A 13,835-nucleotide genomic window follows, 5' to 3' on the forward strand; every position below is an offset into this window, starting at 1 on the left:
CTTCTGCGCCATGCACAAGATCAGATTCCCACCCCGGGTGATAGCAGCTGTGAGCACCGAGTACGATTATGCAGCTTTGGTGGATAGATACTCCTCAGAACTCAACGTGAATCTTATGGGATTAGAGAAAATATAGCTTTATTTCATGTTGACGATGTAGGAGATGCAAGACATGGTGTCCAATCAAATGATATCTCAAATTGCTTGAGGTTGGCACGACACACATATGCAACGAAACTTTGCTCATGCGGTATTCATCCCACACTGGAGTACTGTGCCCACTCTGCGGATTGGATGCAAGCTTAGCGAGCGCAGTGCGCTTGATGTCTTAACGAGACTTGACGGTGGGATTGAAGCAGAAGCGGAATGAACGCTTCTGAAACAAGAACTGTGGGATTATCTAATGAAACTCGAATCTTACCTCTGATGAGGGCTCCCAAGAACTGTGGTAAGCACGGAGATAAGCGGTTCTTTCATACCCGGTTTTAGTTCGGAGTCCGAGCTTCGCGAACGCCATGCGAGCATTACCTCTTGAGGATGCAGACACGACAACGACTGGGTGAGAGAGATAGCAGTGGGGTTGTAGGAAGAACATAACGGCGACAGATTGCTGCCTAGAAATGCCCTATATATGTCTGACGAACCTATCTTTCCGTGTTCTAAATGCTGAAGCACGCACTAACATCGCGCTGACTCCCAACATACCTTAGCGATCATCACCACCACCACAAACTAAATGCAGACAGTCCTGATCGTCGGCGCCACAGGCAATATCGGCGCCTCGGCCATCCACGCCGCTCTGCGCTCCAAACTCCACGTCCTTGCCATCGTGCGCAACCAGGCTTCGGCAGAGAAGCTGTTCCGCAATGTAGGAACTCGCGAGGGCATCACGACGGTAGAGGCGGACATCATGTCTGATCGGGGAGTGAAGGATGTGGTGGAGAAAGTGCGGAAGGGGGAGTTGCCGACGTTTCAGCATGTTTATGCCGCAGGTGAGTCTGTACTTCCGTCGGAGTGTGAATATGACAAGTGTTTTGGTTGACAAGAAGCGTGATTGGTGTCATGGGGCAGCTGGCGGATTGTTCGAAACGACGTCGATACTTGATCTCACCACGGAGGAGTTACGGAAGCATATGCAGGTCAATTTTGAGCCAAACCTTTGTGAGTTTGTGGCCATGTCCTAGCAGTCTCACAGATATGGAAAGTACTGATACGTGTCGACAGTCGCCTATCAAGCGACCATCCCCTATCTTCTCGAGCAGGGTGACCCTACAAGCACCTGGACGCTGTGTACAGGCGCAAGCGGAGACAACGGGGGTCGCGCAGCAGCCAGTATGACACAGGGCGCGCTATACTCCATGGCGAACGCGGCATGCCTCGACAACGCGGATACGAATGTCCGCTTCAACGAGATCTATCTCGGCTTGTTCGTGATGGTAGATGCTGCAGCGGACCAGTTCGGGGCGATGAAGGCGTCCAAGTTTGCTGTTGCGTACGAGCAGATCTTGGCCCGCCCGGACATCAAAGGTTGTCGCGTGATGGTGTGCCAGCCGGAGGATTTGACCGAGTTGAGGTTCAGGAAGAAATTGGATGTAGTTCAGTCATAATCTACCTGTAGGTCATATAGATGAGTATGTTGAGGGAAATCACTCATAAGAATATGGCGAGGGCAAACATTTCCGCGATTTTTCCTATTTGACTTTCGACGTTAGTAGAGCTTTGGTTCTTTGAGCGGATGATTCTGTTTTCTACACCAGACACTCACTCATATTTATAATCATCTCCAGATGCATTTTGTGAAAATCAACACTTTCATCACACGGGCCCATATCAAGTTAGTTATGGCGTCTCAGGAAGCTATCAGCATCATGTCTGCCCAACCTTAGGAGCGAGCCAAGAGCTCGAATTAGGGCTACAATACCATCCGCCGCAACAATTTCCTCTTTAGGTACTTCTTATGCGGGTACGAAGAGATACCTCAGGGCCAACAAATTCAGACGCCTATATCGACATTCAACATGTGACGAGCTTCTCCTATCATCGATATGATTCTCCCCAGTGTGTATTGGCTTTTATCTTCCTCCCGTATCCTAACTATCGTCTTTAGACTAAGTTTTCGCGGCCCAGTGTGTCGAGAACCTGAGGATAATTCTGATATTCCCAGGTTTGGACCATTCAAGAAGCCCTGGAAAGTATGGTTATTGGCAGTTAGTTGAACAGATCACCCAAGGTTAAACTTAAGGCTGATGACTTACCCTTCTCTCTGGTCCGAACTCCCATGTCCCCCACTGTGGATATCTTCACTTAACTTATATAGGTAGTGCTACAATCCAAAGAGCACTTACTTAGTTTATCCTCTCTTGCATAGTGCAGTTGATAGTCTATATGTGTTGTAATTGCAGTACTTGTCATCCTTTTCCCCTCAATTTTCATATTCTTGATGTGGTCCACGCAGCTCAAGGGCAGACCGCTATATTACTTGGAATGCACTCATAGATTATAGATTCAACATACAAACCCTTCTGCATATTGTGATACCAGTACTCCATAGTCCGTAATCTTTAGCTGCTATCGACACTACGGAGGTTCTTCCCTGTCTGATCGGATATGTTGGCATATGATACCGCTATGGTTATGGATATGAAACCCTAGACTGACGAGTACGTCAAGCTATAAAAACCACAGTGAGGTGAGGGGTCTGATACAGTAAATCAGAACAGAGTGATACTAGGTAAATGCCTCTCCATGAAAACCTGCAGAGCTAATCATACAGACATCCTCTTGAGCTCACGAGCGATCAAGGCAAGATGGCGAATATACACCAGCATATGTACAGCACACATGATACAGTCTATCGACAAACGCTTAGAATCACAAATGCACATTCCCACGCTAACCTCCAATAATGATCCTATCAGCCTTGTTGCTGACCAGTTTGAGCTTGGAGCATTGCGTCTTCGGCTTCAGGAACGCATGCCCAACTGCAACCAAATCTTCGAAACGGCAAGGGACGTAATTGCTCCCCAGGACATCGAGGTCTCTTGAGCCCGTTCTCATAGGTACTGCAGTCCCACCATTCAATCCATTCGGTGCGAGCAATTACGAAGCTCCGGTGACATATCGAGCAGCTCCTACCGCCAGCATTTCTGACACCCTTAGCCTGTCGAAGGAGGCGAACCATTAGTTCCGGATAGCCGATCATTTCGGACTCGGATATCTGATCGCAATAGACCGACTGGCTGAAAGCCAGGAGAGATATCTCACGCAGCGAGGGCACGTGAGACGGTGCATCATCCGATGATCTCAACTGCAAGTTGCTGCTTGGGCCATCCGTTGTGGGAATACCCTCCATGTTGAACCGTCGGACGGGGCTGATCGCGACATGGATTGGGGCCCATGCTTCCTCAGGTGCGGGGCCTTCATAATGGCACGATTTCAACGCTTCCTCCGGTGATGCTGCATCGCTACCATCGGGAGAGTACCACCTTGTAACTTCTACCTCATTGACCTGAAGGAGGGGGTTGGGTCGGACCATCAGATGTTTCAGGTCACCCTTCTTGATCAACCATAGTAATTCCCAAGGAAGACATCGCAGTCGATTGACCGCAAGGTTGACCTCTTGCAGCATTGTCAGCTTTCTTATAGCGGGAGGAATCTCTGTCAGCTTGTTGTTCCGCAAGCTGAGAACTCTGAGTGAGTCGAGTTCGAATATTTCTCCCGAAACTGCAGTAAGCGCATTGCCAGCCAGGAACAGACGGAGAAACGGTTTCAAGGAGCTGTAGCCCTCTTCCGATATTGGAGGCTCTCTGACTGAGGGCAACTTGGTGAGATATCGAAGAGGAAGCAGCAAGCCAGACGGAAGCGCTCTCAGATTGCCATTGCTGCAAGAGTTAGCGCAGTTTCACACCACTCAATCAGGGATAATCTCACCTCAAGTCGACGCTATCCTGCCCTTTTTCAAGACAGTCATTTACAATCGTCCTGGCAAGCTGATGTTCCCTCGGCTCCACCACCTTCCTGAACCCCCCTGGCTGTGGCACCGCCTGACGTAGCCGTAAATTCCCAGATTGTGAACTGATCGCACCCATCTGTCCCTCATCTCCCACCCCAGCCGGTGTAGAACTCTTCATATTCCTCATCAAGTCCTCCCCCCACATCAACGCATCCTCGGACGGCAAAAGCGACTCCGCCGTCGACTCATCACTCCCCATCCACACACCGCTATCCACAAGCCGCTTATCCTTAAAATCTGCCCTCTTCCGCTTCGGATCGACTGCCATCTCTCCCCACCAGGTGCCCCGGTAGCGTCGTTTCCTGCCAGCTGCAGCTCCAGAGGAGACGGGGGGGTTGTAGTTTTCGAGACCAGACGCAGGGATATCATCGCTGGAGAAGAGCGCAGGATCACTGGACGGCTGGCTGGAGCGGTCATCAAAACGCGAGAGTCGGTATGTCTTTTTGAACGAGGAGCCTGATGGAGGTTTCGCAGCGGAGGAACTGGCATCGGCGGGGGAGCGGTGCCGGATTCGTCGCGGCGGGGGAAGAGGGACTTCGCTATCCATGCTGGGCGCAACTCTTTTCTCAGTATATTTCAACAATTGGTTATTACCTAGTGAAAAACAATGAGATGAAATCTTTGTTCCCTGCGATCACGCCGCTTGTTTTGGACTGTGGCGCGTCACCTCCGCAGTGGGGAAGCGAATATGCGACGAACGTCAACAGACCTTAGCGAGCAGGCGCAATCGAGACCACGAGGGAGAATCTCAGGTCAGGCGTGCCGAAGCCATGACGTCTGCAAGAATGTGGAATCAGATAATCTGTCCGACAGGTGACGGTCTACCAGTGGTCAGTCGACTGTTTACTGGAAACGGCGCACGCGTCGGCTTCCACCTCCACGCGCTCTGCCAATCAGGCCGGGTGTTCCTCGTTGGACTCCACTTGGCGATCAGACGGGGGAGGGGGAGGCATTAAGCATTGAGCATCGAGCATGTTCATTTTGATCGGCGAACTATATTATCTAAAGCTCAACATGGGGAATTGATCTTATCGATCTGATGCACTGGTAATTATAACCTGTGTGTCACCATTCTAGTGGTGTAACATGAGATTAGCAGAAATGCAATCAAACGAAACAAGGCCGACGGTTTATCTATTGAAGAAAAAATGCATCTTGACAGGCAGCTTTAAATTGCTATTGATTTGGCCTATGTACTACGCTATATGCATCATAATAGTATCCTCCAAGCTCAACAAACCACCTCGCAGGTCGAATGAAACCAAAACTCCGTGATCATAACCGGATGACCGGTAGACATCATGGAGGTAAAAGGGGAATAATCACCATCAACTCGTAGAAGAAGTCGTAAAAAGGGGTATATGAATCCAAAGCGCCTCGACCACCTGCCTCATGCTTCAAATCGTAAAATCTCAGACGAGGGGGAAGAAGAAGTTGTAAGGAGAAAAGAAGAATCAAAGGAATAAATATATTCGAAGAGCGCAGTCGAAGGTAACAAGGTGATATACCATGACGGCATCACCTGCATTTCACTTCCGCGCAGAAGAGAATTCGATGAGCTCGTCCGCAAGCTGAATGGGTGCGACGAGCGCAATGTTGATCAAGTCCAGCTCTTGCATTGTACTTCTCTGTAACGCAAACGAAGTCGGATGGCTGTTCATTCAATTACAGTGCAGCACCCAGAAGGAGGGCAACGGACCCGGCGACAAGCGCGACAGGCATACTAACATCAGCAACACTTCCCGCTCCGGAATGATTCACGACGGCAGATGCGGACGGGGTGCTGGACGCAGGAGTCGAAGTGGCAGCAGCACTGCTGCTGGCAATCCTTCTGCTAGAAGGAGTAGCAGCGGTCGAGGGAATGACATAGGAGCTGACGCTTGCGGAGGCTCCTGGGATTTCCGTAGTCACGCGAACCAGCGTCTTGGTGATGGTGTGGGTATAGGTCGAAGTGACGGTATCTGCGGCGACAAGCTGGGCCGCAGCCAGGCAGAGCACGGACGAGACGATGGCGTTGATCTTCATATTGACGGTATGGATCACTGGGTTTATAAACACTTAGGAGATCGATGTTGAGCACGCGACAGCGCTATATTCGTATGAATCAATCAAGCTATCCTTATCCGATGTCAAGGATTGGGAACGCAATGCGCAAGAGAGCAAGGTGTGTAACCGTGATATTGGAACCGGTACGGTAAACTGCGATAGTTGCGCAAGGTAGACCAAGGTTGAATGACTGGGATAAAGGAGTAACTGAGAATTCAAGACTCGGTACGCGAACGAGTGAGCGCCGGAGTCAAGAAGCAAAGGAGGTTATTGTAGGGAACGTGGGGAGCACTGCTCAAGGGCCAAGAAGGAGTGTAAGTGGAATAATATTCCCCAGACAACGAACGTGTGAAGGAGGTTTTATGAAGGAGAAATTCCAAACCAGACAGGGGCGGCGCTTTATTATTTAACAACATGAGTGTGCTGTGCAGCTTGGCCTTGGGGGCAAATTCTTAACCAATCGCAAGGGGTCTGTCCATCCATCAATTTCCATTGCACTAATATACAGTTTTTATTGTGTTTGTTTTCTATTGGACTGACTTGACTTGGTTGGGGACTTGGTTCGCCATCACTGCTAGTACTACGTAGTTCATGAACAAGAGCAGTCTAATGGTCCAGACGGACGATGAAAACATTCTCCTTAGGCTTGTGGAGCGAATTATGAGGATCAAGTTGTAGCCGCCTGGCTAGTTCGAACTCCGTGGAGGTTCCTGAAGAAGGAAGACCTCGTCAGCAAAGCGGATCACTAGTGGTATTGATGGATGGTCAGAACCCGTTCGACTGTGCATGCGACTTCAAAAACTTAAAATCGCCCCACGGACACCATGGGATGATTCGCTGCAGGGGCCTTAGGAGCCCCGGAAAACGAGATTAGTCCATCTCTAGTGCCTCCTCTGGAAATTGGGTGCATCGTCGCTCCGTCAGGTACGATCGAAGTTACTGGACCATTTAATTAAATGGACCCTCACCAGAGCCTAGTGCTAGACTGCTACGGAGCTTATTGGGTTGCAGTTCTGGCTGGGGAGGAGCAGCGAAATTATCATGGGAAGAAGCAACAGAAAAAATGTTTTTATTATTTGAGCATCACGTCTAAGGGACCTTTGTCCTTCATTCAACTCCTGCAGAAATGGTGGTTCCAAATTCTTTAACTTCATTCTGGCGCCTGCGCTTACCTCCATTGTCTCGGGGCTGTTTCACGCAGGTCTGAGAGAGGCATGTTGATTGTCGCACCTTTGGAGTTTGAACCCTCAGGTACCTAAACCCACCCCTTGGCGCAACAGTCGTCGTCTCGGAGGATTTCGCACGGTAAGCTTCTCGTAATAATATGACTCTTCTCAACCCGCGCCTCCGGGGCGAATCGCGTCGACAAATAGCGAAATTACATGCGCTAGCTAAACTCCAATAGTTCCCTGATGGCAAATTGCAAAGTAAAAATTCTCGACTAGTCACCGCCGTTTACGAAGGGACTAACCAACTCAGTGGGATACAAGCGAAATGGCCATGCCACTGATGCCACCAAGTCCATCCACCTGTTCGGCTGTTCCTGAAAATCCAGCCAAGACCCACGTAAATGTGGGCTCCTGCACCCAATTGTGCCTAAGGCTGAATTGGTTTCCGCAGGTCTGAGGTCACGAGGAGCAGTATCATCATTGAGAAACGAGCTGCCGCAACAATAATACATTATTACCTTAATGGTCAAGGTTTGATTGAGTGTACACAACTCTGTCGAAGAGTACTTCAAAGAATATCTCCCATAGATCATCTCCCTCACTGCCTCGGCTCTACGGTGTAGACTACTGGTTTCTGTCGCTCTTATGAGAATGGCCCCATATTTCATTCTGCCCTACTGAAATCTAGGCGTCCAGATCAACATGATCGTCAAGGTTCACCAACCAACAGCTCGAACTTCTCTTCCCACTCTGGTGTGCCGATGATCATCGTTTGTCGAAGCAAGGGCATGATGATCGGTATTCCACGAAGTAAAAAGGTGACCATGCATGTATCTCTGCATTATCACTTTATATTACCTGTCCAAAGTCGGTGTCACCGCCAGCTCACTACATCGTCAGGCAGAATTGTGATCAGGTCAAAGCGCGTTATTGCAGTCGCTCAGTCACGTCTTTCTTGAACAAAGCTAGTAGCATCTATTGGACAGCCTACGACCGCTCGGTGGGAATAGAGTATTGACAGTGGGACAATGATTAATGATCATACATCTCATCAGAGGCGGGATTAGTTCGAGCTCAAAAGATGCCTAGTTGCCATGTTACAGGCGGTCGTCCGCTTCCTGGAACCTCGTAGATATTCGAGCCTCGACATGCTAGCATTCGGTCTGGCCAGTTGTTCAATGCAGCTGCTGAGTGACTTTCCAGTTATTCATTGTTCAAATGTAGTCTTAACATTACAAGAACCCACTGTTTTTGGACTTAATGATTGCGTGTATACCATAGCTCTGTCCATACTAACCATGAATGCTTTGCTTTCATATCAATGTTATGTGACCAATTGATTTGACATCTCATCAATCTCTCATTAAATGATATCCCTTGGTTCAACGCCAGAAAAAAGTGCATCGCTGGAGGCACCTTCCATCCGACCCAATGTCCAATGCCTCCATGTTATGTACATGATGTAGGGAGAGTCCCTCCGCTGCGCTGACATTTTGCAACCATCCAGAAGCAAATAGCCATACCGCGTGTCTTGCTCCCTGCAGTACAAGGTTCCCATCCCGGTAGATATTATTGTACAAGTCGTCCCCATGGGTCGTGACATATCCCCCTCATCAGTTTCTGCGGCAGAAGCAGTATTGTTCGCCTACTGACGCATGGGCCGTAGAGGAGACTGACGAGGAAGCATCATCGGGGGTCCCCGAGCACGCAACCAAGCGTCATTGTGAGGTCCTTCGGTACGGATAACGCTACCAATCGACATGAAAAGACTGTTGGGAAGCAAGTATCACATTAGCACGAGAACCTCGGCCTGAACAATTTTAAACTCATCTGTCCATAACACAGACGGCAAATTCAAATGTATCATGCTGGCTGCAAAGAAAGCTTACCCGAAAGTTGCACCCGAACCAAGCATGTATTTTCCCAGAGTGCGCATCACGCCGTTAGGCCCAGCGCCATACTGGAAGATAGTGACAGTTCCTTAGACCATGTAAGCGATATATTCGCGTAAGTCAGTACTTCAATGGCACGAACCGATGATAAATCCCATGATACCACCAACGGCTAGAAAAGAAGCTCTGATTAGCGACGCTTCCATGCGAAAGGACGGTACGTTTTCGCAGACTCACTCGATCCCATCAGAGCACCCATCTTCACTGTCACGGAGTTAGCCCATATCAAAAGATGTATATGGACATCGTCAAATGTCCCAGCGGCCTCCAAACTCACTCTTGTCAAAGGTAGAGGGGCCGTGGCCTTGAGGCGGAGCTGCAACGACAGGCATTTTCGGGGGACAAGGGAGGAGATATATGTATTACTAAATGCACCAAACGCTTAGAGCAAATATCGAAGGTAGGATGCCGGCGTCTCAATGCTGTTTGTGCAGGTCTTTGATGCTAAGCAAGCTTGTTCTTGAGCAGCCAAAAGCTCCGAAAGGTCACTCCACCTACAAGGCGCGGGCCTATTCCGTCAGATGCACGTGACCCTGAAGGACATCCAATGCACAGTGAAGCGGCTTCTTGTTCCATGATGGCACGTGCAGAGTCACGTGAGTAGGGGCCTCAGGCGTCCAAAGGCCTAAACTGACCTCCTCTCCCGCTGTGGTGTTTGTGCATCCCATGAGAAGTTGTCCTGGAACTTTCAGCCTTTGTGCGTCAAGATTTTGCTGCTTCAACGGTCTAGAAGCCTGTATAAGGTGGCCGTCCCGTCTCGTGCCTCCTTCCTTCCCCTTGGACGGCGTTCTTTCATCAACCGGTCGCTTCCCCGGCTCGAACCAAGAATCACACGGCTCCCTTGACTTGACGCACCCAGTGTCTCATTTCCATACTTTATCTCAACTTTGCTCTCCAGATCTCGGTCTCAGAGGTAGGTTGGCATTTCGTCTCTTAAACATAGGGCTCACCGACTCTATATCTGCTTCCTGTTTTGGTGAAATGACAGGAGTTCGGTTATGTTGGGATCGAAACAATGCTAACGTGACCTCCTCAGAGTTGACAGGGATCAAAGCCCGGGCATCGCAATACTTCGGCATCAATTAGTTTTCATCATCAACACTCGCAAACGATCTTGGTATTGGATAAATCATTGATACTCCGACCATTTATCGATTCGCTCCTCGACTGCGCGCCCATGCGATAGGCGGCGTTGGCACATTGAGTTTCTGATATTGTCTATCGCGCCAGCCCGTTTCTCCATGACTGCTGTTGCATCCCCGCCTAGTGTGCAAGAGGGTCCTCGCTTGGGATGGTACGACTCTGGTAAAGGAGGACAAGGAGCTCTGACTTCAATGAACGACGAAGTTTCACGGATGTTCATGCCACGGAAGACGATTCAGAGATCCAATTCCTCGTCGTCTTTAGGATCAAACTCCTCCACCTCCACCGTAGTTGCCGGTCCACAAAACGCTCATGCAGTACAAAGCAACAACTCTGAATCTGGTACCTGGTCTTCGAAGAAAAAGTCCTCCAGGAACATTTGGCCGAGTACCAAGTCTGAACCGGCAACTGGAGTGAGTACCACGCGTACGCAGGTGATGCCTGCTTTCTCCTCTGGGCCCGGGGCTGCTTCGGCCATGTCCGCTCTCCATCAGCCTTCGTCTATTGTTCCCTCGCAGCACATGCTCCAGTCTTCTCAGCAGAATGGCGTCCGTGCTGGCAGCGCGCCATCGGGGGAGCCGCCGGCCATATTGACGCTTCTGCCAATCAACGGCACCTTTGAAAAGAAACAGATTACTGTTCCTTTCTATCCAGAAATTTTGCGAATTGGACGACAGACAAATGCGAAAACTGTTCCTACCCCTGTGAACGGGTTTTTCGATTCCAAGGTGCTTTCCCGACAACATGCCGAGATATGGGCGGACAAGACTGGCAAAATCTGGATTCGAGATGTCAAATCGTCGAACGGGACCTTTGTTAATGGCCAGCGCCTGTCTCCGGAGAACCGCGAGTCGGAACCACACGAACTTCGGGAAAACGACACCCTGGAGCTGGGGATTGACATCGTCAGTGAGGATCAAAAGACTATCGTTCATCACAAGGTCTCCGCTAAAGTTGAGCACGCTGGGATCTATGGGACTATGCCAAACATCTTCGACCTCACTCTAGGAGATTTGGATCCCGCTTCTGGTAACGGTCTTCTCCCTTCCCCGCTCAGTCAGCCCCTGTCGCATCTCCGAGGGCGCTCCGGGAGCACGATGAGCAATAGAAGCTCGCAAAGCGCTGCGAGCAGTCAACTCAGTGCGTTGCAGCAGCAACGTCAGATGAACTACTGGAATTCTCCAATCTCCATCGAACAAATTGTCAAGCGGCTTACGGTACGTTTGTTGCTCACTTTTCCTCTGAGCGTGACCTCCGACTAATTCTTTTTGCGTCTAGAGTGAAATGAAACAGGCAAAGCAGCAAGCACAAGATCTGCGGCAAACCGACGACTTTCTGACTTCTTTGATGAAACCGGGTCAGCAAGAAAAAGAGAAAGCAAAGCACTCACCACCAGACAGCGGTGTCTCGCGTCAAGTCAACGGCAGACCTAAGATGCCGCGCGTCGATTCTTTCTCAAGATTCTCAGATCCCCCTGCACCACCACCGCAGCAACCACTTCCCGAAAAGCCTGATGCACCACCCCGCACAGGTGCCGATGCATTCTCTCCTCTTAAACGGTCGGACACAGAGAAGCCGAAATTAGGTTCAAACAACTCTCCTGTTTCGCGTGAGTCCAGTCAGATTCTGTCTTTGATCGAGGCATTGTCGTCCGCCAAGCGGGAGCTGGATAGTCAGGGTGCCCGTGTTAAGGAGTTGGAGAGTCTATTGCTGCAAGAACGTAACGCGCGGGAGTCTGCTGAGGAGAAGGCCAGAAGTCTGGAGTTGCAGGCAAAGGGCATCGACGGAAAATCGCTCGAACCGGGTATGGGTTCTCGGCCCGATGATGTGGCGATTAGCGAGAAGCACGCGCATGAGCAGCCTGCCAACGCCGAAATGCCTCCTAACTCGGACTCAGACAAATCATCCACCTCAGAAACGCTAGCAGACACTCAGGCTTATCATTTGCAACTTCGCCTTGAGATGATGATGGAAGAAATGGAGGAAATGAAAAAGCAAGTCGCAATGTTTAGAAACAGGGCAGAGAAAGCGGAGAGTGAGACGGTGGAAGCACGCAAGTCACTGGCGGAGATGATCGAGACTCTACGGCGTGAGCGTGCAGAGAACTGCGAGATAAGCAACGAATCTGCAGCGCAGGAGATTGCTATTACTCGCGATGATTCGGCGACAGACGACGCCAGCCATGTTGGAGGCGGAGAAGTCGAGAAGCAAGCACATCCAATTACGACACCGTCGTCGTCATATACTAACGTTAATGGTTCTGGCACGGCGTTCGCGAAACAGCCCTTGAGACACGATGTTCTAGAACAGACCAGCCCGTATGCGTCGATGCTTGGAGTGGTGCTTCTAGGGGTAGGCCTTATGGCATACCTAAACGGATGGCAGAAGATGGACAAGTAATTGTCTTCTTTACTGTCTTCCTCATCTTTCGGGACCTCGTCTTGAATCATGGTGTTGAGCGCATATGAACATCGTCGTCATCTTGTTTGGCCCTCAACCTTTCCCTCCCTCTTTTAACCTTTCCTATCTATTGTCTTGTCTTGAGTACTTAGCTTCTCACTGGTTGGTTCTCTCCTTTTCCTTCGTGTACACTGGTCACGGCCCTTGATTTATTTCTTATCACTGGTTGCTGGGGTATTTGGTGTTTGCTGTTTTCGTTACTCTCTTTTGATCTGCAGTTATGCCATTGCATAACCTGCATCACCGGACCTTTCCACATTTCCTCCTGTTCTAGCGCCCTGTTGACCCAGTTACGACTTTCTGGCAGCAGTTGGTTTCCTCATCGTCTCATGTTAATGTCTCTTTCTTTCCTGGGCAGCAGCAAGTCGAGTAGGGCTCACCCTCTGTGTATTAGTTCTATCATAGCAGCATCACTTCCTTTGAGATTTTCCGCGAAGCGATGAATGACTGAAGTTCTCTTTTACGAATGCATAATCATACATTGCCCATCCTTGTGATTGCACTTCTGCGCGTTAATCAGTATCTCAAATCTCGAGATTACGATTAAACTTTACAGCGAACTTACGCATTCCTTTGTCTGCATTTGAATCGCGAGCTGAATAGTCTAGAAAAGTCTCTGCTGCACTAGTGGATAGCTTTTAACTATTGAATTAAGCATTTTCACCTATCGCTACACCACAAGCTGTTTGCTTATATGCGGGTGATCCAGGGGCCTGGATCATGATCATATCTCTCTGATAAGATAGTCCACCACATTGATGCAACCCACGCTTCGAACTGCGACACCAAGGCGTAGTGCCCATGGGAGGGATATGACATACTCTTTCAATTTGAAGCACCACCACCCATCACGGCCACCTGGATATCCTCCTGGCTGGGCCTGAGTCAGCTACCATCAGGCCTGTTGACTAGAATCGTAGCGGAGGCGATGGGGTTGTGGCTATGGGTGCTGGAGCGTCGACTAGATAAACGCGGTGGGCTTTCTGCAAGCATGATGCCTCACACGGTGCCAGCTAGCGCTGAGGCAGAGTGCCGATCGGTATGGAGTTCTCC

At 49.8% G+C, this 13,835-nt stretch overlaps 5 protein-coding genes across 5 annotated transcripts; 2 read left to right on the plus strand and 3 right to left on the minus strand.

The window, feature by feature from the left end:
* Positions 1 to 736: 736 nt before the first annotated feature.
* Aspvir_001445 (uncharacterized protein) lies at positions 737 to 1,607 on the plus strand (the record flags this gene model as incomplete). Its single annotated transcript, XM_043266567.1, has 3 exons — positions 737 to 992; positions 1,072 to 1,161; positions 1,225 to 1,607. The coding sequence occupies 3 exons, from the start codon at positions 737 to 739 to the stop codon at positions 1,605 to 1,607; spliced, it is 729 nt and encodes a 242-aa protein (XP_043122502.1).
* A 1,307-nt stretch (positions 1,608 to 2,914) lies between these two features.
* On the minus strand, positions 2,915 to 4,559 carry Aspvir_001446 (leucine-rich repeat domain-containing protein; the record flags this gene model as incomplete). Its single annotated transcript, XM_043266568.1, has 2 exons — positions 2,915 to 3,881; positions 3,931 to 4,559. The coding sequence occupies 2 exons, from the start codon at positions 4,557 to 4,559 to the stop codon at positions 2,915 to 2,917; spliced, it is 1,596 nt and encodes a 531-aa protein (XP_043122503.1).
* Positions 4,560 to 5,677: 1,118 nt separating this feature from the next.
* Aspvir_001447 (uncharacterized protein) lies at positions 5,678 to 6,037 on the minus strand (the record flags this gene model as incomplete). The annotated part of the gene is made up of 1 exon (XM_043266569.1): positions 5,678 to 6,037. The coding sequence occupies one exon, from the start codon at positions 6,035 to 6,037 to the stop codon at positions 5,678 to 5,680; it is 360 nt and encodes a 119-aa protein (XP_043122504.1).
* A 2,835-nt stretch (positions 6,038 to 8,872) lies between these two features.
* Positions 8,873 to 9,511, minus strand: Aspvir_001448 (MGR2/ROMO1 family protein; the record flags this gene model as incomplete). The annotated part of the gene is made up of 5 exons (XM_043266570.1): positions 8,873 to 8,996; positions 9,117 to 9,207; positions 9,262 to 9,291; positions 9,357 to 9,383; positions 9,457 to 9,511. The coding sequence occupies 5 exons, from the start codon at positions 9,509 to 9,511 to the stop codon at positions 8,873 to 8,875; spliced, it is 327 nt and encodes a 108-aa protein (XP_043122505.1).
* Positions 9,512 to 10,420: 909 nt separating this feature from the next.
* On the plus strand, positions 10,421 to 12,722 carry Aspvir_001449 (putative cytoplasm to vacuole targeting Vps64; the record flags this gene model as incomplete). The annotated part of the gene is made up of 2 exons (XM_043266571.1): positions 10,421 to 11,539; positions 11,601 to 12,722. 2 exons carry the CDS (start codon positions 10,421 to 10,423, stop codon positions 12,720 to 12,722), a joined length of 2,241 nt encoding a protein of 746 aa, XP_043122506.1.
* Positions 12,723 to 13,835: the final 1,113 nt, after the last annotated feature.

Source organism: Aspergillus viridinutans (assembly GCF_018404265.1).
Source record: "Aspergillus viridinutans IFM 47045 DNA, scaffold_1, whole genome shotgun sequence".
Taxonomy (NCBI): Eukaryota; Fungi; Ascomycota; class Eurotiomycetes; order Eurotiales; family Aspergillaceae; genus Aspergillus; species Aspergillus viridinutans.